Below are 22,282 nucleotides of genomic sequence, written 5' to 3'. Positions count from 1 at the left end.
TACTTTGCCCTAACATGGCATACCATGACATACTTTAAATGTTGTTTTATTATATGCACCTTTAGTTTTTAGCTATCAAACATACTGAATCAAAGAGACATCTCAGAATATGAGCCCAGGGGAAATCATACCCTAAACAATGGCTTCTCCCAGGCACTGAACCACACTCTGATACCACATACTCTGAGCATTGAGTTATCATAAACACTGAGCCTGAAACTATTACCTTGAGGACTTGGTTTTTTCAACCTTTTATCCTGAGTTATCAAAAGCATTGAACATGAGCTACTGCACCTTTTTACCCTGGGTCATCATGCATTAAAATTCTTGGGTTTATTACATACCCTCAGCTTGAAACTATCACTAACTCTAAAATTTGGCCATTCTTCTTCTCGGCCCTTAGAAAGATGTTACAGGTTCTGAACCACGGATTTCTTCTTTATTTCATTCATGTGAGCTTGTTAAACTCACCTTTATTAAAATGAACACCAAATACTATGTTAAGTGGTGAGGGAGATACAATATTTTGATTATATGTAGTACCTGTTTCCACAAAGCTAACAATCTAGTAGGAAAATAAAATACAAACAATGGTGATGATAATATATGATATTATACATTATAGAAATGCAAAACAAGCTGCTCCCTGAAGTCTGAGGGGGAAGTCACTATAGAATAAGGGTTTCAAGGGAAGAATTAAATAATAAGGTAGAGTTTCAGTGTGACCTGGAAAGATGGACAAGTTTCACAAACCAAGAGGGCAACACTGAAATGTTATTAAGACTTAATGGAAAAATATGAGGAAATCCAAGGAAGTGAAAAGAGATATGGTATGTTCAATGGACCATGAGTGGGCAGACTGATGAGAGATTAGAATGTACAGAAGAGAGTAAAATGATATCAGGGTGGCATCAGATGGTAGAGGACTTTGATAGCCAAACAACAGATTTGGGCATTATGTGGGAAACCAAAGAAAACTACTAATGATTTCTTTATTTTTTTTAATTTTTTCTTTTTCTTTTCCTTTTTTAAATTTTTTTATGATTTCTTAACAGAGAAGTGAAATTATTATACACACATTTATATATGCACATATGTATATATACATATATATAAAAGTCTGCATGTGATCTTTCATATATATAGAAAATTAGTTGGTGATTATATTGTGATGTGAAGGAGAGAGCAGAGTTGGGAAAATACATATGGAGAATATCTCAGTAATCCAGGAAAACAACAATTAGAACCTTTACTAGCAAGATGACAGTAAGAATAAAGAGTTGCAGACAGTAATTAAAGATGTTGTAGAAGCAGAATTGGCAAGATTTGGGGGACTAATTAGATTTAAGACTGAAGACACCTGAAGAATCAACAATCACCCCAAAGATACAACATAAGAGAAGGGATGAGCTGAAGGGCAGCAGAACAAGGAGAAATGTCAAAAATAGGGGGAAAGAGAATGAGCTTCATTTTAGATATGTTAAATTTGAGGGACCCATGGTCTATGCAGGAAAGCATGTTCTAAAGGAATTTGGAGATGTGGTTTTGAGGATTCATAAGAGAAATAAAGGTCTGGAGATACAGATTAGTGAGTCACCAGCAGGGACTTAGAAGTTGAAGTCAGGGTAATGAATGAAATTTTAAAAGAGAGAGAGAGAGAGAGAGAGAGAGAGAGAGAGAGAGAGAGAGAGAGAGAGAGAGAGAGAGAGAGAGAGAGAGTCAAGATTGGCCCTTAAGGAATATCCACACTAAAGAGGATTTAGAGAGGAAGATAGAGAAGGAACAGTTAGAAAGGGCAATGAAAAATAAAAATAATGTAGTGTCACTGGAGGACAGTGGAGGAAATGTTCAGTCATAGGTAAGAATCTATTAAAAGTTTCAGAGATGTCAAAAGAGAATGGAGACTCAAATTTTGCTTAGAAAGACACTGAAAAAGCTCCCTGGGCTAAGGAGGGGATTATGAAAAAAAAAAGATATAAAGGACTTGTAGAGAAAATGACTAGAGAGTTGGTGAAAACAACTCCTAAAATTTTAGCAGTGAAGAGAAGAATGTCCATAGAATAAGTGAGCAATTAAGGTCAAGAGGTTTGAGAAGACCCAAGTATATCATCAGAGAAAAGAAGCTAGAAGTAAAGGAGATATTGGGAATACAGCAATGCTCTGGAGGAGGCAGGAGGAGATGGGCTTAATGGCAGAGACAGCACTAGGAGCTCCTCATGGTCAGCATGATGAATTAGAAAGAATGCTAGACTTAGTCAAGAAAGACTATTATTAAATCTTCTGTGCGGGTCTCCCTGCCCCAGGTTTTTCATCACTCAAGCTTATTCTCAACAACCACCAAAATGACTTTCCTGAAATGAGGAGCTGACAGTAGGTTAGAATCTAGCTTCTAACTTTTAGAATTTAGCTTCTAACTGGGTGTTGTTGCTATTGTTCATTCAAGACTAAATCATGACTGATCTTTGATGCCATCCTTTGGAATTTTCTTGGCAAAGATACTAGAATGGTTTGCCATTTCCTTCTCTAGTGGATACATATTGTCAAGCAATCAGAGGTTAAGTGACTTTCCCAGGATCAGACAGATAGAAAGTGTCTGAGGCTAGAACTTCAGGTCTTCCTAATTCCAGGTCCAGTGCTTTATCCATTGAGTCACTGGTTGCCTTCTTACCAATGGTATAATAGCGGACAAATCATTAATCTCTCTGAAATTGTTTCCTCATTTATTATAGGGGGAGGACGCAATAGCTCTAGCATCCTCCCTCATAGAGCACTTATGAGGCTCAAATGAGATGGTGTGTGTAAAATGATTTGAAAACTTTAAAGTGTGGAATAAATATTGGCAAATATTATTCTTTGGTCGGAGTTTGGGAGGAGATAATGATGCTAAAAAGGGATGAACACAAGTTAGAGGACTGTAAGGGAGAATGCTCACATAGGATAGCCTCGGGATACTTAGGGAAATTACAAGCTGTCTTCCAAACCTGTGAGAGTTGTGAGTTGATGAAGGGGTAAAGAAGAGTAAGTTTAAAACTATTACTATAGCAAATAAAGATGGTAATAAGATAGGACTTATTGAGGAAATTATTATAAAGGAAAATCCCGAGTGTAACTCCTACTATGTAACTACCTACTATGTAAATTGTCATGTTAGAGAGTAGCCTAGACTAATAAACTGCCCAAGGACACACAACCAGTATATTAGAGATAAGATTGAAACACAGATTTTCCTAACTTGAAGGTCTACCCTCTATCTACTATATTGACAAATGAAGAATTAAGTAAATATAAATTCAGAGTGCTGGCCCAGCTGAGATGCTGTGATATAAATCTCTAATGAATGAAGTTAATTCAGGTTTGAGATTTCCTACATTCTGACTCATCATTCCAAAAGTAGGAGCAGAGAAAAGAGAAGTGGGAACTACCCAAGGATGAAGAGAAGGCCAGGGAGAATAGAAATAAGCTACTCTCCATCCTGAGCCCTGAACTGTCCATGTTCCTTGGATTTTGGATCTTCACATATTCTGAAGGCCATCTAGGCCATCACTTCCTCCAATCCCTAAGCCATTACTCACACTGGGCCCTTCTGCATACTACACTCTGAGCCCTGAACTAATACATATCTAGGTAGTTTGTATCATGCTCTGTATTGGTCATATTGTCAGAGTGGGAAACGTGAAGACTAGCATACTGGTCAAATTTCCCTTTTGATCATGCTGCTTAAGCTCCATCTCTTTTTCTGTACCCTTTAATCGTTCACCTTTTACCCACCTGTGAGTTCCTGGTATTGGAAGGTTGGTTTTAGTTGAGGGATGATCTCAGTGTCTGAAACTAGAAAGATATAATCAGCCACAGCTTTGGGATCCAGTGAGCCCAGGACTTTTTCCTCCAGCCCAGGATTTCCCTCTATAAGTCAAAATCCCTTCATCAGTCATGCTCCCCCCTTGTCTATCCCATGAATCTCATCCATTATTTATGGATTCTTCACACACACACACACACACACACACACACACACACACACACACACACACACCAGTGAGGAACTCTAGTCAGGAATAGCCCATTTTACCTGAGGATCCCTACCCCCAGTCCAGGTCCCTATTCCCTAACCAGAGACTTCCTCTGCCCTCTATAGAATTTTCCATAGATTCCTAATCCTGCCCCTGTTTTTATCCCTCAGTGATCTGAAAAACAGTTCCAAAACACAAGCACCCACCACCACCACCACCACCACCCCCCGGCAGGGGCTGCTCATACCTGACTCATAGGACACAAAGATCTCTTTCCCAAGGTGCTGCACTGAGCAGGTTACTGAGGCATTCTCACCAACCCTGCCAATCTGGATGGCACTATAGGTGCCATGGGCTGTGGGAGCCCTAGTGAGGGCCTGGGCTGAGACTGAGGCCTTAGGGGAGGCCAGGGACACATGGAGTTCCTTGGGATAGAAGTCACTGACCAAGCAGGCCACAGCATCCTGACTCCTCACCAGGAACACATTGGGTGACAGAGGAGCCCGAGGTCCTGCAATCAAACCATGGCTTTCTGTCACTCATCTGGCCCCTACAAAGCATCCTGCCAGCCCGCAACCCAGATCCAAGTGTGGTAAGGCACATATGTGACCAAAAAACAGTAAAAAGCAAACCTCACCCACTTCCTGGCCCCCTCTCAGCCCTGCTCTTGCCCCTTATGTGGGGGAGCAAACACATGAAACCAAGTTAACTGTGAAAAACAAACCTCACCCTTATTTCCCAGCCTTCTCTTACCTGAACCCCATGCGTGGGAAGTGAATTCATGTGACCAAATAACTGTGAAAAGTAGACCTCAGCCCCAGAGTCAAGGCTGGTTCTCACATCCCTAGCTCATATGCCTGTGCTACCCCAGACCACAGTCCCTTTTCTCTCTCACAACTCCCTCCCCCATCTCAGTCCTAGCTTCCACTGTGGCTAACAGTTCTCTGGGCTTCATATCTGGATGTCCCACGCCCATTAGCCTTATTATGGCAAGAACTCAAAGTACCTCAAACATCTAACACAGTCTACCCCAGGAATTACTACCCAGAGTGGATACACTGTGTGTATGTGCATGTTCACACAGCACTGTTTGATACAGAAATGAAGGATCTCAGGTCTAGCATCAGCAACTATGTGACCTATGACCAATCCTAATCTCACAAGATCTCTTTCTCTATAGCAGAGACAGAGGAGATACTCACCAGGGTCCACAGTCACATTTGTCCCAGAACCAAAGATCAGCTTGTCTGTATCACCTCCATCACCCACCCTCCTTGTGCAATGATAGTAGCCAGAGTCCCCCAGGTTAAGGTTCTTAATCTGGAGAAAAATCTGGTTGCTGCTGTCCTCTCTGCTAGAGGTGATGTGGCTCTCTCTGGCTTCTGAAAATGCATTGTCGAGGTTGGTCAGCCACAGTGGGGTACGTCCAGGGGCCCAAAGGTACCAGCCCAGTCTGCTTATGTTAAACTGAAAGCCAGATACTTGGCACTTGAGGTTCAGTGTCATTCCAGTCAGGTGTGGGCCTCCCCCTGACTCTTTCAGCAGTGTCTCGTCTCCTGTACAGGAAAAGAGTGGAGGCAGAGTAAAGAGGGACCCAATCCTCCTCCTAGGAGTGAAGATCTTGAGTCCTTAAATGCCATTCTGTCCTACACTCTTCTCTTCTCCCCTAGAACCTTCGGTAACAAAGATTTAGATATAGAGAAGAAAATGGAGGACATGAATCCCATAGGCAAAAGAAAAGACAAACATGGTCATTGACAAGATTCAAGGACTATTTATAGGGTTGAATACAATGGAGCTCCCAGAGCCAACAGGTTTGGGGAATTTCTTGGGATTGGAAGGTAAAGTGCCTAGGATCAGGAGAGGGAAAATTCAGTGCCTTTAGATTCTTAGATTTGGGATTCAAAGGTTTGGGGAATGGCCTGTGTTAGGGGTTTTGGGAGGGATGACTTTGGGATATTTTAGCATTAGGAGACAGGACTGGCTGAAGGAACTCAGCTCAGGTAAAGGATGACTAGGATCATCAACCCAATCCAAGATTCCTCCCACAATCCTGTAGTTTTTTGGGGTGCAATGGAATAGAATCCCCTGCCCATCTTACCCCACCCCTGTTAGAAACATGGAAACTTACGTGGAAGTACAGTCACTTTTGTTCCAAGACCAAAATTGTTCCATTGAGCTCACTGTGTCACAGGAGTAAACCTAAACCTCCATCCTTGGGAAGAGCAAGGAGAGTGTGAATTGACAGGAAGTGGGTTGAAAGATAACAGCAGGATCCAGGAAGTGAGTGACAACAGCAGCTGGTGTCAGGGTCATGGAAATCCAACAAGTTCATGAAGCCCCAGTAAAATGGGGGATTTTGAGAGGCAAAATGGCATAACAGCATAGCTTTGGCGTCAGGAGACCTCAGCTGAAGTATGACTCCAGCATTAGCTGAATGTGACCCTGGGCAAGTCATTTAACTCTTCAATGTCTCAGTTAACTCTCTAAAATTGAGTCTTCAAGGATCTTGATCTGCATCAAGAATGGCCTCACTGAGAGTTCCCTATGTCAACAAAATAATAGGACTGGTTTTTAAAACATTGGTGAACCCCAAATTGGGTTCTGGCCAAAGACAGATGTAAGAAGGTTCAGAGATCCCTTCAGGGTCCCTTCCTTAATAGGATCCCAAGAAGACCAGATTCTCAGAGCTTTTAACAGGACTTTTTGATAAAGCATCTCACACTAGTCTTGTGGACTCAGTGCTAGTTGGATGGTTGGACTCATAGGAATCATTAATAGTTCAATGTCAATGGGACAGTAGATCTACAGTGAGAATCCCAGGAATCTGTTTCTCTTTGTACTCTTTAATATTTTCATTATTCATGTAATGGGGAACTGGAATATTGACAAGTGCATGGGTGTGCTCCATTGAGGGAAATTCCCCATGTAGAGAAGGCTTTTTTGGTTCCAATAGGGAATTTTTATGTTTGTTCTTATTGCATCTTTAATTAAATTATCCCTTTATAAAAGCTCATTGATGTTGTGTTAAAATAAAATTGAGATGCTGGTAAGTCGTGCTCAGTTTGGGCACCCCAGCTTAAAATGGACATTGATTAATTGGAGAGGGTCCAGAGAAGGACATCCAGGATGATGAAGAGCCTTGAGCTCCTGCTATATGACGGATGGCTGAAGGAACTAGAAATGCTTAAGCTGGAAGAAGAGAAGACTTGGAGTTGGACATGATAACTTTGCTCAATTACTTGAAAAGCTATCATATAAAGAGAAATAAGATTTGTTTTGTGGGGGTTCAGAAAATAAAAGCAATGGATAGAGATTTCAAAGAGGCAAATTATAGTAATATCAAGAAAAAGTTCATAGTAATAGGTTTATATGGTATTTGAGGCTTAGTGGTGTGTTCTACATACATTATCTCATTTGGTGCTCATGATAAAAGAGGAAGATGATCTTATCCCCATTTTATAGAGGATGAACCTGAAGCTGAGACAGATTAAGTGACTTTTTCAGAGTCATACAACTTAGACATTTCTGGGACAATCTTCCTTACTTCATTCTAACAATTAGAACTACACAGAAGTGGAATAGGCTATTTCAAATATATTCCATCTCATTAGAGGTCTTTGAGCAATCTTTGAATGGTCGGGCCCCTTCTTACCTTTTCAATCTTTTTACACCTTACTCCCCTTCACATACCCTGTGCTCTAGTGACACTGGTGTCCTTGTTCTTCCTCAGACAAAACATTCCAACTGCAGACATTTCCAGGTTGTTCCCAATGCCTGAAATTCTCTCCCTCCTCATCTCTGGCTCTTGACTTCTCTCGAACTCAACTAAAATCTAAGCTTCTACCAGAAACCTTTTCCACTCCTCCCATAAACTTAATGTAATTTCCTTTGTGGTTATCTCTGATGTATTCTATCCAATCTTGTTTATACATATTTGTTTGCTTGTGAACTCCTTGAAGAAAGTAACCAAATTTTGTCTTTCTTTGTATTCCCAGCATATAGCACAGCTCTTGCACATGGTGCTTCATAAATGCTTGTTGAATGACTGATTACTTGCTCAATATGTTATAGGATACCTCTTGGTTATGGGTTAAACCACGTTGTTCCTGAGATCCCTTCCAATTCTCAAAATTCTCAAAATTTTGACTCCTTATATACTATAGATCAAATGTAGAAATAAACTTATATTGAGATTACATACACATGCACAAGCCCTCCATTGACAGGCATTGTGGTACATACATGTGTAAAGTATTTTCCCATTGAAAAGCCTTGAAAAATCATAAATCATTCTGGTCACTGGCTAAAGAGACCTTTCCCTTTCAGCAGTGATTTAGTGTACCTTGCACCCTCAGAGCCTCTGCCTTCTAATCTCCATCATGAGTTTAAATGGCAAATGACTCTTACTTGATTGAACAATTGATTGATTGCTCAATATCCCATATAAAAGAGTTTATATTTTTCTCTAGTCAATGTCCCATTAGTAGCTTGAGCCGAATTACTAGCCTGACTTTACCTATACTTGATAATTACCTAATAGGTCCCTATGAACTTCTCTACTTTATCTAAATGTGCACAATTATCTCATTCATGATACATTCTGGAATTGTCCCAGGGATCAAAGACAAGTTCACTGACCTAGACTTTGATCCTCCAGGACATTTACCCATCTCTCAGGAAAAGTTCAAGGGACTTACTGTCTGGCCCCTATGGCCTTGTCTGTAGTGAAGAATAGAATAAGAATTCCCAGTAAAAAGAATACTCCTTCCTCCTCCTGGAAGTCTCTGCTAATTCTATTTAGCTCCAAGGTTCCATCTCTAAATAGTGGTTTTTGTAATATGAGCTATAAGGAATGCACTACTGTGTAGTCTATACCTTCCACTATGATCAAGAGTCCCACCAAAACTCTGCCCCTCCTAGCTCTTTCTTCTCTCTCCTCACTCTGATCCACAGCCTTGAAGCTTGGGGTTTATGATCTTTTGATGGTAGGGCAAAGAAAGAAACAGAGCAGATTCTTGTGATGCATAGTTAAAATAAGATGCATTGACCTCCAAGGGATCTAAGTATCTCTTTGGGAAAAAATTAACTTTTCTTGGTCTCTGAGTCTCTCCTGATATTTTGCTTGAAACTCTCTGAATCTGTGTCTCTCTGTGTCTCTGTCTCTGTCTGTATCTCTCTCTCTCTCTCTCTCTCTCTCTCTCTCTCTCTCTCTCTCTCTCTCTCTCTCTCACACGCACACACACACACACACACACATACACACACACACACACACACACACGCACGCGCGCGCCTGCGCGCGCTATTCCTGGGCAGCCATGACAGAATCTTAACTGCTGACAGTGGTGGCCCCATGCTTAAACTAAACTGAATTCCACCTGATACACAACAGGATGGCATGGTGAAAGGGTCACTTCATGGGGCTTAGAATCATAGGAGCTGGAGTTGGTGGAGGAGGAGTGGGTGAACTTATTCCTTCCCAAGGGATGCACTACTGTGTAGTCTATATTTTCCATTGTGATCAAGGATCCCACAAAATCCCTGCTCCTCTCAGCTACTTCTACTCTCTCCTCACTCTCCCTGAAGCATGAGGTTTTATGATCCTTTGATCTGTGGTGAACCTTTGAGATTGCCACTACAAAACACAAGCAACTCTTCCAAATAATGGGGAGCCACTTATCTGATTAAAGGTGTTGAAGACAGGGGGTGGAGAAGGGAGGAATTAAAACTCATACTATATAGCACACAGGGCAAGTGACTGGCTGCCAAGGCTTTTCAAAAATGAAGTTATGACCCTACCTCTTAAAAGCAGCAGCAGTTGCTGGTGGGCTTTGGGATGACAAATGTTAAACTTCAGTCAACGCCCTGAAAGCTTTTATGCTGAGTCTTTTGAAATATTATTTCTTAGATTAAATATATTTTAAAGTGTAATGTGAGTTTATTTTCCATTTATCACATGGCAAAATTGGAAGAAAGAAAGAGTCTTAATGGGAAATGAGGCACAAATTATATTTGGAGATTTCCTTGAGTTCAGGGTGGGAGTGCAAAATACAGGTCAAGTTGTGATAGAATCACAAAATATTATAAATTGTTGTTGCTTATCTTTTGTTCTCAAAGAGGACCAATTACATCACAAGGGTCATGTCTTGACTTGTGTATGAATTAGATGTGAGTGGGGCAGAGCTTCACAAAGTCATTGTCAGCCTCACACTCTCCTCCATGATCCAGTGACAAGACAAAGGTCAAAATGACTGGTGACATAGGAAGCAATGAGTGACTAGGCCTTTCTAAATTTTGATAGATAGATAGATAGATAGATAGATAGATAGAGATATAGATATAGATATGTATATGATTATATATATATAAATACATAATATGTATTCTATATTCTATAAAATATTCTGTGTTTTTTAATAATTTTATATTTCAAACCCCATACTGAAATAAGAGGAATCTTAGTCAAGGAATATAAGATAACTTTCTGATCTACAGTATACATAGTTATAACATTAACCCCTTTAAAGAGTAGAGAATATAGCCCTCTTTATGTAGAACCTCTATATGTCTACAAAAAAGCCATCCTTTAACTGCCATGTCAGTCTTTCTCAATCGGGTTTTTTTTAATTTAATTTTATTTCAATGGACAGGAAAGTCTGATCACCTATACAACCATTAGAACTTGCTCCACAAATCTAGATGAGCAAGCCACATTTTTGTATCCTTCCTCTGTTTCCTGCCCTTAATTCTTTTTTTTATTGAATTATTTTAAATTATTGAATCCATTTGTTCTATTTCATATGACATTTGAAAACCTTTTGCCTCCTTCCCAGATGACATGGCTTGAATTCTTAAGCCTATATAAAAGACTGTGTGTCCTAATATTAATTACATAGTGCAATAGCTGCATTTCCCAGCCATGTTTTACTCAACTTGAGCCATCACCCAAATGGTTTTTTCAGTCTCTCTGGAGTAGCTTTCCTAAAGGGCTGCAGCATTTTCATTGACTATATGAAGGTGGCTTCATTTTTTCTTCCAAAAATAAATTTTTATTGTTTTGGTTATAAATATGTAAGTGTATGGATTACAGCTCTTGGAAATGTACTGTTGTGTAGCAAAACTGTGGAGGTAGAGATGTGCAGCAGGGCAGGAATGCCTTCCTCACAAAGACAAAGTGACCTAAAGGTTTATATTTCCTTGGGATACATCATGAAGCAAATTTGTTTACGAAATGAACTCTGAAACAAAAATAAATAAATAGATAGATAGATAGATAGATAACAAAAGAAACTTAGAATAAAAGAAAAACCATTTACACAGCAAACTTAAACCAGAAGCTCACACTGTGATGCTAAAGTAAAAGTAACTGAATTTACTTTTCCTTTTGTTTAAGAAAAATTCAGAAATGTAAAAAAAAATCATCACAGATATGGGCAAAGTTAGACAGGCAGAGCCTGTGGCTCTGGAATTACCCATCTGAGGTCAGGAACCTGACTCTCAGATTCACTCCTACTTTCAAGCCTGCAGCTTCAAGCAGCATCACCAGCTACATTCAAAATTAAACTAGAAACAAATAAATGCTACTCAAAATAATAAAATACGAACTAGATATAGAGGTATCTCATGAGCCTTCTATTTCATCTAACTGGGCTCTCCTCCTTCTATTCATAAGTACCCCTTCACTGTGAATTATGAAGAATTTAAAATGCCCAAAAATCCATAAAACTGTGAATACCCTTTGATACACTAATCCCTACTAGATCTATGGCACCAAGGAGATCAAAGGAAAAATGAAAAGACCTATAGGTTCATGAATATTTATAATAGCTCTTTTTGTGGTAGCAAAGAATTAGAAACTGAGGAGATGCCCATCAATCAAGAAATGATTGAACAAGTTATGGTATATGACTATGATGGAGTAACATTGTACATAAAAATAATGAAGAGGATGGTTTCATAAAAATCTAGGAAAACTTATGTGAGCTGGTCCAAAGTGAATAGAACTAGAAAAAATGCCATTATAGCAATGTAAAAAATAATCAACTATAAAAGATTAGGTAGCTGATTAATATTCACCATAGCTTCAAGCATGAAAAATGCTATTCACCCACACATAGAGAGAACTGACAGATTCAAATTGCAGATTGAAAATATTTTCCTTTATTTTTATTGTTTCCCACCTCTACAGAATATACATAATGAAAAATATGTTTTGCATTACATCATATGTATAATGAATATTATATCTCTTACCTTAATGAGTAAGGGAGAAGGTGGAGGGAGGGAAAAAACTAGGAAATGAAAATAAATTGATTAAATTTTTAAAAATTTTTTAAATTACTCTTTAAAATTTTAAATTACTCTTCCATCAACAGGACTCAGATGCTAAGCATAAAGTATTCATACAATTCATGCACATAGAAAAAATAAAAGGAAATGCCCCACTACTATATAGAACCATTCACCTATAGTAATCTCTGATACATCTCTTACCACTTATTCCCCAGATTTTCTGCAGTACAAAGAGTAATTTCCAAATTACCTATACTTGGTGCTCAGAAAAAAAAGAATGAAAGAAAGAAGGCTGCATTGGTATGTAGCTAGGACCTCACCTCTGATCTGATTGCTTTTGCTGATGGAATATTATAAGAAATTAAGGGCAATTTCTCTGAAGTGCTAGAACAAGAGGATAAAGTAGAAATTGAAAAAATTTACCATTCATCACCTGAAAGTGATGCCAGGAAGAAAAACCTACAGAAATGCCATAGCCCACGTTCAAAACTCCCAGGTTAAGAAAAAAAATTGCAAGATACAAAAAAAAAAAAAAAAAAAAAAAAAAAAAAAATTGAAATGCTGCAGAAACGTAATCAGAATTTTACAATTCTGAAGCAGCTTCTACTCAAAAAATTATAAATTTTGGAACATTATATTTCAAAGAGCAAAAGAACAGGGGTTAGATCCAAAAATAACTTGCCCAGCAAAGTTTAATATAATCCTGAATAGTAAAAAATATTCATTTGGCAAACTGAAAGACTTTCAAGTATTGTTAACAAAATGACAAAAATTCAATGGAAAATTAGGTATAAAAGATCCAGAAGAAATACAAAAACACATTAAAGATTAATTATGAGGCACTCTTTAAGGGTCAAACTTCCATAAACATATACACATAAGTTATCAGTATTCTTAAAACTGTCATCAATACTGAAGTGGTTTGAAAGAAAATGTGGGGTTGAGTTGTTAATGGTGGGAAGATTCTAAAAAGTAAAACTGTGTAAGAAAATGTAAAAGGGAATAATTATGTTATAAAAATTTGGCATGAAAGGGGAAAGTCATATACAGGAAGCAAATGGGAGTGGAGGATAATGTTGGAACCTTATTCTCATCTCGGTTGAAGAGGAAAGAACAAGTACTTTTGGAAGGTGTAGAATTCTTCTAAATATGTAAAGAGGTGAGGAAAGTGAGGGACAGAGTGGGGAAGGAACTTTAGTGAAGTGTGTGGAATGAGATTTAGGTAGCTCCCCAAGGTCAGAAAGTACTCAAATCTGAGTAAGAATGAAGCACAGTGATCTCACACACACACACACCCTCCAACAGGCTGGCTAGTTTGTGCCACAGTTGTTTCTAAGATTGTGTCACTGTGGCTTCCACTTATATCAGCACAGTGACAAATAGCTTACCCTAAACACCAGTTGTGGCAGGCCCTGGGAGAAGTACTTCTGGAAGTTTCATAGGTACTTGCAGAGTCTGCAGAAGTGGTTATTGAAGACATGTAGGTCCCTACAGGAGAGGCAGAGGCTAAACAGAACATATACTAGCATGAAAATATTGTAGTGGTCCTTAGATCTCTAGAGAGGATGCATAAGCCCTTTAGAGAATGTATCTGTCATTCCAGGTGATACATAGTCCTCTTTACATTAAATGCTAGATCCCCACAGAGAATGCTTGAATCCATATAGAGCGTGTAAAGACTAAAGAGGGTCTCTTTTGGGGGAAATCGAGACTCATAATTGAAGATATCTAGGTTCTTTCAAAGGATGTACAGATCCAATAAACAATTTTCCTATTAGCTCTATAGTTAATATTTATATAATAACAATTCTCAAAAGAATTTCAAGATGGGAAACACCATATGAAAGAAAGCTTTAAAGAACTAATAATAGAGAAGTAAAAATCCAACAATCCAGAGGTTTCTTTTCATACTCAGAAAATTAGCAAAGATGACAAAACTTAAAAAGACTTAATGATGGAAGGGCTTCCAAATGACAGGCACACTAAAATACTGTTGGTGGAACTTTGAATTAAGCTATTTTTATGGTGACAAAAAACTAGAAATAGATTGGCGAAAGGCCTAACTTATTATGAATTATATGAAATGAGGGCTATGAAGATGAGAAAATTATTGAATGACATGAATTTATGCAGAATAAAGCCTGTCCATGAGTAGAGCTTCAGTAGACAATTGCTGGCTCTTACCCCTGTCAACTAAGTAGGAGACTGCAAGCTCAGAGAAACAAAACTATAGGCTGACTTCTAATCCTATAGCCCTAGGCATGGTCATTTGCTACTGGACTGAAGCCAAGATATATCTCTGAGGTCAAAATAACAAAGCTATAGACCAAACCCTATTCCATAGTCTTACCCTGGTCACTCATTTGTGAAACAAATTAGCAACCGGTGGACTGAAAAAATGACCTCCCATGATTTTTCCATAGATTGCCTCATCATTATTTGATCAGTACTCTTCTAAGATCCTGAGCTTTATTTCTTTCTCCTATTCTACAATCTTTGACACTTTCTAGTTACTTTTTTCTAGATTCTTTTTTTCACTTTCTTTTAAAATACAAAAGATTCACTGAGTAGGGGGAATAGGAGGAATATATTGAGAAATGTAAATGATACAAAAACAAAATATTTTAAAAATTTAAATTAGAAAATAATAACTGCCCTGTCCTGAAAATAAATACACAGGTTGCTTTTACCTAGGTTATCCTTCCTCCCCCAGTCATAATTAAGATTATAACATAATATTAGTGTACTTGTGCAACTTTGGAGATATATTTCTTCAGCTCTAATGAGTACCTGGAAAATAGTTGCACATGCCTCTAAAATTTGTTGCTCGGTGTCTCAAAGAGTAGTTTTCCCAGTCAGGAAGAAATGGATTTCTACACACAATCTCCACCAATTGGGACTGAAGTGAGTAGAATTAAGCTAGTCAGTCAATAAGTATTTATTAAGTAACTACTATATGTCAAGCACTATACTGAGCACTGCGGATTCAGATGAAGCAAGAGTTGTTGGGGTTTTTTCAAAGGAGGATAAAAATGTCTTTAATGGAATGAGAGTGACAGAGAAAGATTAGAGAAGAATTGAGAACTAGGAGAGAAAGAATAAGAAAGAGAATCACTTGGCACAAGAGGTATAAAATCTTACCCAAGCAACAAACTCCCCCCAAATTAAAATGGACAAAACAGAATCCAACGACTTCATGAAGCACCAAGAAATATTAACACAATGACAAAAAAGCTGAAAAAATTGAAAAAATATAAGTACCTCTTTGCAAAATCAATTGAATTAGAAAAGAGAGAAAGCAAAATTTTAAAAAATATTGAAATATCAGAACACCATGATTAAAAAAGAATCTAGACATCCTATTTCAAGCAGTTTTCACTTATATCTTAAAACCAGAGGAAAAGATGAAAATAGAAAGAATACACTGCCCACTTCCTAAAGGAAACCCCAAAGTAAAAAACAAAACAAAACAAAACCATAGCCAAAATCCACAATTTTCAGGTCAAAGAAAAATATTGCAAGCAACCAGAAAGAAAGAATTCAAGTATTAAGGAGCCATACTCAGGCTGACATATGACTTAGCAGTCACCAGTACAAAGAAGTAGAGAACTTTGAATATAAGATATATAGGCTTTCAGGCAAGAATAACACTAGAAAAACTTAATGCAACATTGCAGGGGAACAATAATGCTATCCCCATTTCCCTCCTCTGGTAGCTCCTCAGTTTATTAATGTCCTTCAAAATATGTAGGGTACAGAACTGAATCAGTACTTTAAGATATGGCCTGAGAACAGAAGAGTAAGGAAGAACTATCTCTTCTTTATCCTAAAGTTACATTAGCCTTTGGGACCCCCAACTCATAGTTTTGACTCATATGGAAGTTCCAGTCCATTAACTGTGCCTCATGTATCTTTTGCTTGTGATTGAACCCAAGTTTAAAACTCTATTCTGTCTTATTAGACAAAGCCCAACGTTCTAGCCTTCCAAGGTCTTTTGGAATCCTGGCTATTATCCAGTTACTTATTCCTCCCAACTTTAGGTAATATGTGAATATGACTAATTTGCTCTCTTTGTCATTACCCAAGTCATTGTTGAAAATGTTGAACAGAAAATGGTCAAACAGATAAGAGATCTCTTGGGCACTCCATTGGAACCTTCTGTCCATGTTAACATCCAAACAAGAAAAAAATTAGTGTCCTATATAAATATTTTTTTATGCTACAAGAAATGGAAAATGTAAGAAATTTACAAAGTGGAAACAAGTAAACAGAATCAGAAGAAAAACATCTATAGTAACTACAATTATATACATGAAAAAAAAAAACAGTAAAGAAACCAATTTGTAAGTAATGGTGATAGAAAAGATAAGATGAAATACACCTTTCTCTTTTGGGTAGAAAGATGAAATATAAATGTGAAATATGCACACATTGTCAGATTTCATTGGTTTATCTTAACCATTTTCTTTAATTAGGGAGAGCTAAACTGCAATCAGAGAGAAGAACAGTGTTTGTGTGGGCGTTCGTGTGTGCGCACATGCATACATACACCAATGTATCTGTCTGTGCATTAGTTTGTTTTGAACCTAGAGGCTATATTTTGTTCACTAAGGTGCATGTAAATTGCTCCTTTGCAGCTTTAGAGAGGGTATTTTATGTAAAAAAAATGAGTTCAATCACTAGTGTTCTGAAATCCCCCAATTAGGAGAAATCCTAACATATAAAGAAGTCAGGCTCTCTACCTACATATCTGCCTAGTTCACCATTTAACTACCTAAAGGCATAGCTCATATGAGTCAGATAACTTTAACTCATCAAGAGCAGCTAGATTCTCTCTCCCAAGTTCGTTACTTATTGTAGGTATTGACCCCCCATTAGTCATTTGTGTTCAATTCTTTTTACTACAAAAATAATTCATATTGACAGAGAAAACTGAATCAAAATAATAATTGAGATTCTGTCTTCTACCTTTCATCAGTTATCATTATTCTATCCATCATCCTGAAAAACCACTATCCTTTCCTTATTTCCCCCTCACAACTCAATATAGTTTCCTAAAAAACAAAAAACAAAAACAAAAAAAAAAAACTTTCCATATCAACCTCACCTCTCTGATATTTACCACAGTTGACATTTTTCTTACAGGAGTATATATATATATATATATATATATATATATATATAAACCTCTTTTTCATCAGCAAATATGTTATTTTGACATCTGTAACCAACCTGAAGTTCTTTAGTATTGTTATATGTGAAATTCTATCTATATAAATGAAGTTAAGAGATGTGTATAGCCATTATTGTTATCATTATTGTGATCTTTATTTATTGCACACAGGATCTGCAAGTACAACTTTTATCTTGGGAAAAAGATATTTTATTTGGGTAGAAAGATGAAACATGAATGTGAAATATGAGCACATTGTCATATTTCATTGGTTTATTTTAACCATTTTCTTTTATTAGGAAGAGCTAAACTGTAATCAGAGAGAACAGTGTTTGTGTGTGTGCATGATTATGAAAAAGAAAATTTTATAAGAAGCATGTTTTATCATTGTTATTCTAGTTTGCATGTTAAGAATTGTTTTCTTTGAAGAAAAATCCACTTGTAGACTTATATGTTTGCTTATCAGAAATGCAACTGGTTTTTTTCTTCTATTTTCTGGCAGAAGTTTTTATCTCCCCTCTCCAAGATAGCATTAGCTGTTTTATATTCTATCTTATTCTGTAAAGGTCATTCCTAGTATATTTATTAGTAATAATATCCAAGCTAAGCAGACAGCCAATTTTGAAATAATTACATATCTCATGATGATATACAAACTATATATCATCATCAGATAAATCATGAGGACTATCTATCAGAAATTTCTCCCAAATTAGCAAGTGGTTAACTCTAAGGATACTGGGACCCTTGGATGTATGCCAAGATCAAGTTGCCTTAATAAGGCAAATGAGACCAATCATTAACCTGGGGGGGAAAAAATCTCCATTTCATAGATATACCCTTGTATATCTAGCCCAAGTTCTTTAAACTTTAGGTCACAGAGGTCTGCATAACTGAATATGGTGGTTGATGAACATTTTGGCAATGGTAAAAGATTTCTGAAAGCAATAACCAGAATCAAACATGTAATGAATTAGAGGTGTTTCTGCCAGCACAATGCCCACGTTGCATTATGAAATTTCACTACAACCTTGGTTTTGAACATACAACTTAAACACTTTGCACTGTACATGCATGAATACTGCCAGAAACACCTCAGCTGAGATTTGAGAAGGGGTCACATAAAAATTTCTCAGACAAAAAGGGGTCATGAGTGGAAAAAATTTAAGAAGCCCTACTCTAATCAATTAGCATTAGTTCCAAGCTTTTTAAACTGTGGATTGAGATCCCATATATAGTGACATAACTGAATGTGGGTTATGAAAAATTTGGCAACACTAAAAGGCACCAAATATTCCACCAAGATTTAATTCTTTATATAATAATAAACAAGAAAATTCATCTCATTAGCATACAAAGATGCTTTTGTCTATAATAAATGGTAAAATATGTGTGAAAGAATTGTTTTAAAACAAATTTTTTTACAATTTATTATCAGTTAGCATTTGATTTGTATGTCTATACACCCAAGGTCACACAAAAATTTCTTGGGCAAAAAGGGATCAAGTGAAAAAGTAAGAAGTCTTACTCTAATAAACGAGCACTCAGAAAAAGATATACTATCTAACCAATCTATGCACTTAAATCTTCAAGTTTTATTACACTATGTCAGCCATATTAATCAATGTTGTTTTAGCCTACTTTTTTTCCCTGAGGCAATTGGGATCAAGTGACTTGCCTAGGTCACACAGCCAGAAAATATTAAGTGTCTAAGAACAGATTTGAACTCAGGTTCTTCTGACTTCAGGGCTGGTGCTCTATCCACTTCACTATCTAGTTGCCCCTAGACTACTTTTAAAAACTAAATGGAACATTGGAATTTCTGTGGTGTAGGAAATAATGACTTGGTGGATTTAGAAAAATATGGAAAGACTTAGAATTATGCAGGATGATGTTATCCATCTTCAGAAAAACAGAAGACAAACAAGCATAGTATGGCCTTAAATAGATTTATAAGATTGTATATGTGTAGATGTGTAATTATAAATATCTACATATGTCTGTATATATCTCCACACTTAATTGTAACCTTCTTTGGGAAGATGGAGGGAGAAAAAGGAAAAAAGTAAAAATATACAACAAAACAAAAGGAAATCTACAAGAAAGAAAAGAAAAAATGGACTACTCTGACTATAATGTATAATATATCTTATACAGGCTTTTTTGAAATGAAAATTTATTGTCTTCTATTTTGAAGCCTCTCTTGTGTTTTGTTTTTTATGTGGCAAAGTCTTTTTTCTGTCTCTTTTTTTCCTTTTTCTATTTTGTATTTGTTTCAAATAAATATTAAAAAAAAAAAAAAACCTTCAAGAAACTATGGCCCAAAGAGCTATCAAACTGTGCATACCCTTTGATCCAGCAGTGTTTTACTGGGTCTCTATCCCAAAGAGATAATAAAAAAGGGAAAAGGACCTACATATGCAAAAATGTTTGCAACAGCCTTATTTGTAGTGGAGTGGAATTGGAAACTGAGTTGGCTTAATATGTTGTGATATATAAGGTAATGGAATATTATTGTTCTATAAGAAATGATAAGCAAGCTGATTTTAGAAAAGCCTGAAAAGACTTACATGAATTGATGCTAAATGAAGTGAATAGAACCAAGAGGACATTGTACACAACAAGATTAAGTGATGATTAACTGTGATGGGCTTGGCTCTTTTCAACAATGATGTGATTCAGGCCAATTCCAATAGACTTGTTCATTTGTTTATTTTTTCTTTATTCATTGTTTTATTTCTCTGGTTATACATGTATATTAACTTTTTAAAAACACATTTCTTTATGAATCATGTTGGAAGAGAAAAATCACAACAAAAGAGAAAAACATGACAGAAAAAAAAATGAACATAGCTTGTGTTGATAAACATTCAATCTCTATAGTTCTCTTTCTGGATCCAGATAGTTTTCTATGCAAAGTTTATTGGGACTATCTTGGATCACTAAACCACTAAGAAGAACAAAATCTTTTATAGTTGATTATTACACAATCTTGCTGCTACTGTATACAATGTATTCCTGGTTCTGCTTGGTTTACTCAGCATCAGTTGATGTAAATCTTTCCAGGTCTTTCTAAAATCACCTTGTTCACCATTTTTTATATAACAATAATATTCTATTACTTTCATGTACCACAATGTACTCAGCCAATCCCTTCTCATTTCCCATTTTTTTCTTTGCCACCACAAAAAGAGCTACTACAAACATTTTTTGCATATTTGGGTCCTTTTCTCTCCTTTATGATTTCCTTGGGATACAGACCCAGTAGTAACACTACTGGATCAAAAGATATGCATCTGTAGATTTTTGATGGAGAGAGCCATCTGCATCTAGAGAGAGGGTTATGGGGACTGAATGTGGATCTCAACATAATATTTTCATTTTTGTTGGTGGTGGTTGCTTGCTTGATTTTTTTCTCTCATTTTCTCCTTTTTGATATGATTTTTCTTGTATAGCATGATGAATGTGGAAATATGGAAATATTGAATTATATGCTGTCTAGAGGAGAGAGTGAGAGGAGAGAGACAGGGAAAAAAATATGGAACACAAGGATTTGCAAGGGTGAATGTTGAAAATTATCTTTGCATATATTTTGAAAAATAAAAAGCTATTATAAAAAAATCTTTAAGAATACTTAAAGAGTAAGGGTCTCACTGATAAGGATTAACATCACAAGCAGAGTCCCTTCTCTATAAAAGCAGCAGCAACCCAATTTCAAATGACACTGTCTAAAAACTATCCTGTTTCCCCTCATGTGGACAGGTGCTTATATTCATGTGGAGAAAATTAACACAGTCATAAGTAATCGTGAAAAGGAGAGATTTTTACAAACTTATGATGACTGAAGCGAGGAGAATGAGAACAGCAACTAATATAATAACTACAATAGTATGAAGGGCAACTAGGTAATGCTGAGCCTAGAATCAGCAAAATCTAAATTCAAATCCAGCCTCAAACACTTACCATATGTGTGACCCTGGGTGAGTTATTTAATTGCTATTTGCTTCAGTTCTTCATCTGTAAAATTGGAGACACACTAGAGAAGCAAATGGGAAACCATTCCAATATCTTTGCCAAGAAAACTCCATGGACAAATCTGTGAAAGACCACAAAGAGTTAAATATAACTGAATGACTCAAGAGTAACAATAATATGAAAAAGGCTGGTGCTTGACCAGAAGAAACCCCACAGGCCTGAAAGAATGATTCCTTCATCTGGAAATATCCCAGGTTGTTCTGAGAAACATTGACACTCTTAATACTCTCTAGCTTCCTGAAATCCAACTGACTATACTTCTCCGCAATAACACTATCTTTCAACAGATCTTACTTCATAGATGAGTTATGTGTATATTGGATTTTTTTCCCATCTTTTAGTGGTAAGGAAGTCATGATTACCATGGAACTATTCACTTAAAAAGTATTAGCTGATAATTGTTGCTGAATGGACAGGAAAGTCTGTTCACCTATCCAACCATTAGAATTTGCTCCACAAATCTAGATGAGCAAGCCACATTTTTGTATCCTTCCTCTGTTTCCTGCCCTTAATTCTAATGTCTATATATCATTCTGTCTATGTTATCTAGAGTTATCTAGAAAAAGGGAAGAAGATATGGATTGAAATTTCTTGGATAAAATCCTAATGTACAAAGCCTAGAAAATTAATACATATTCATGTCTGACATTCAACAAATATTCCAAATAATGCAATAAATTCAAATTAAAACATGCAAAAGTTCACTTTACAAACATCAAATTTGAAAAATATATCTATGTAGTGAAAGATAGAAATAGTTCATATTGGA

At 36.7% G+C, this 22,282-nt stretch overlaps 1 protein-coding gene across 1 annotated transcript in view; it reads right to left on the bottom strand.

The window, feature by feature from the left end:
- Positions 1–22,282, bottom strand: part of LOC141539187 (uncharacterized) — a 29,797-nt gene that overhangs the window by 4,081 nt on the left and 3,434 nt on the right. The window contains 4 exon segments of the mRNA XM_074261559.1: positions 3,769–3,828; positions 4,258–4,521; positions 5,213–5,566; positions 6,142–6,212. Coding sequence (XP_074117660.1) covers positions 3,769–3,828; positions 4,258–4,521; positions 5,213–5,566; positions 6,142–6,212 — 749 coding nt within the window.

The sequence above is a fragment of the Sminthopsis crassicaudata genome, chromosome 1 (assembly GCF_048593235.1).
Source record: "Sminthopsis crassicaudata isolate SCR6 chromosome 1, ASM4859323v1, whole genome shotgun sequence".
NCBI lineage: Eukaryota > Metazoa > Chordata > Mammalia > Dasyuromorphia > Dasyuridae > Sminthopsis > Sminthopsis crassicaudata.
This window is presented reverse-complemented; position numbering and strand designations above follow the sequence as displayed.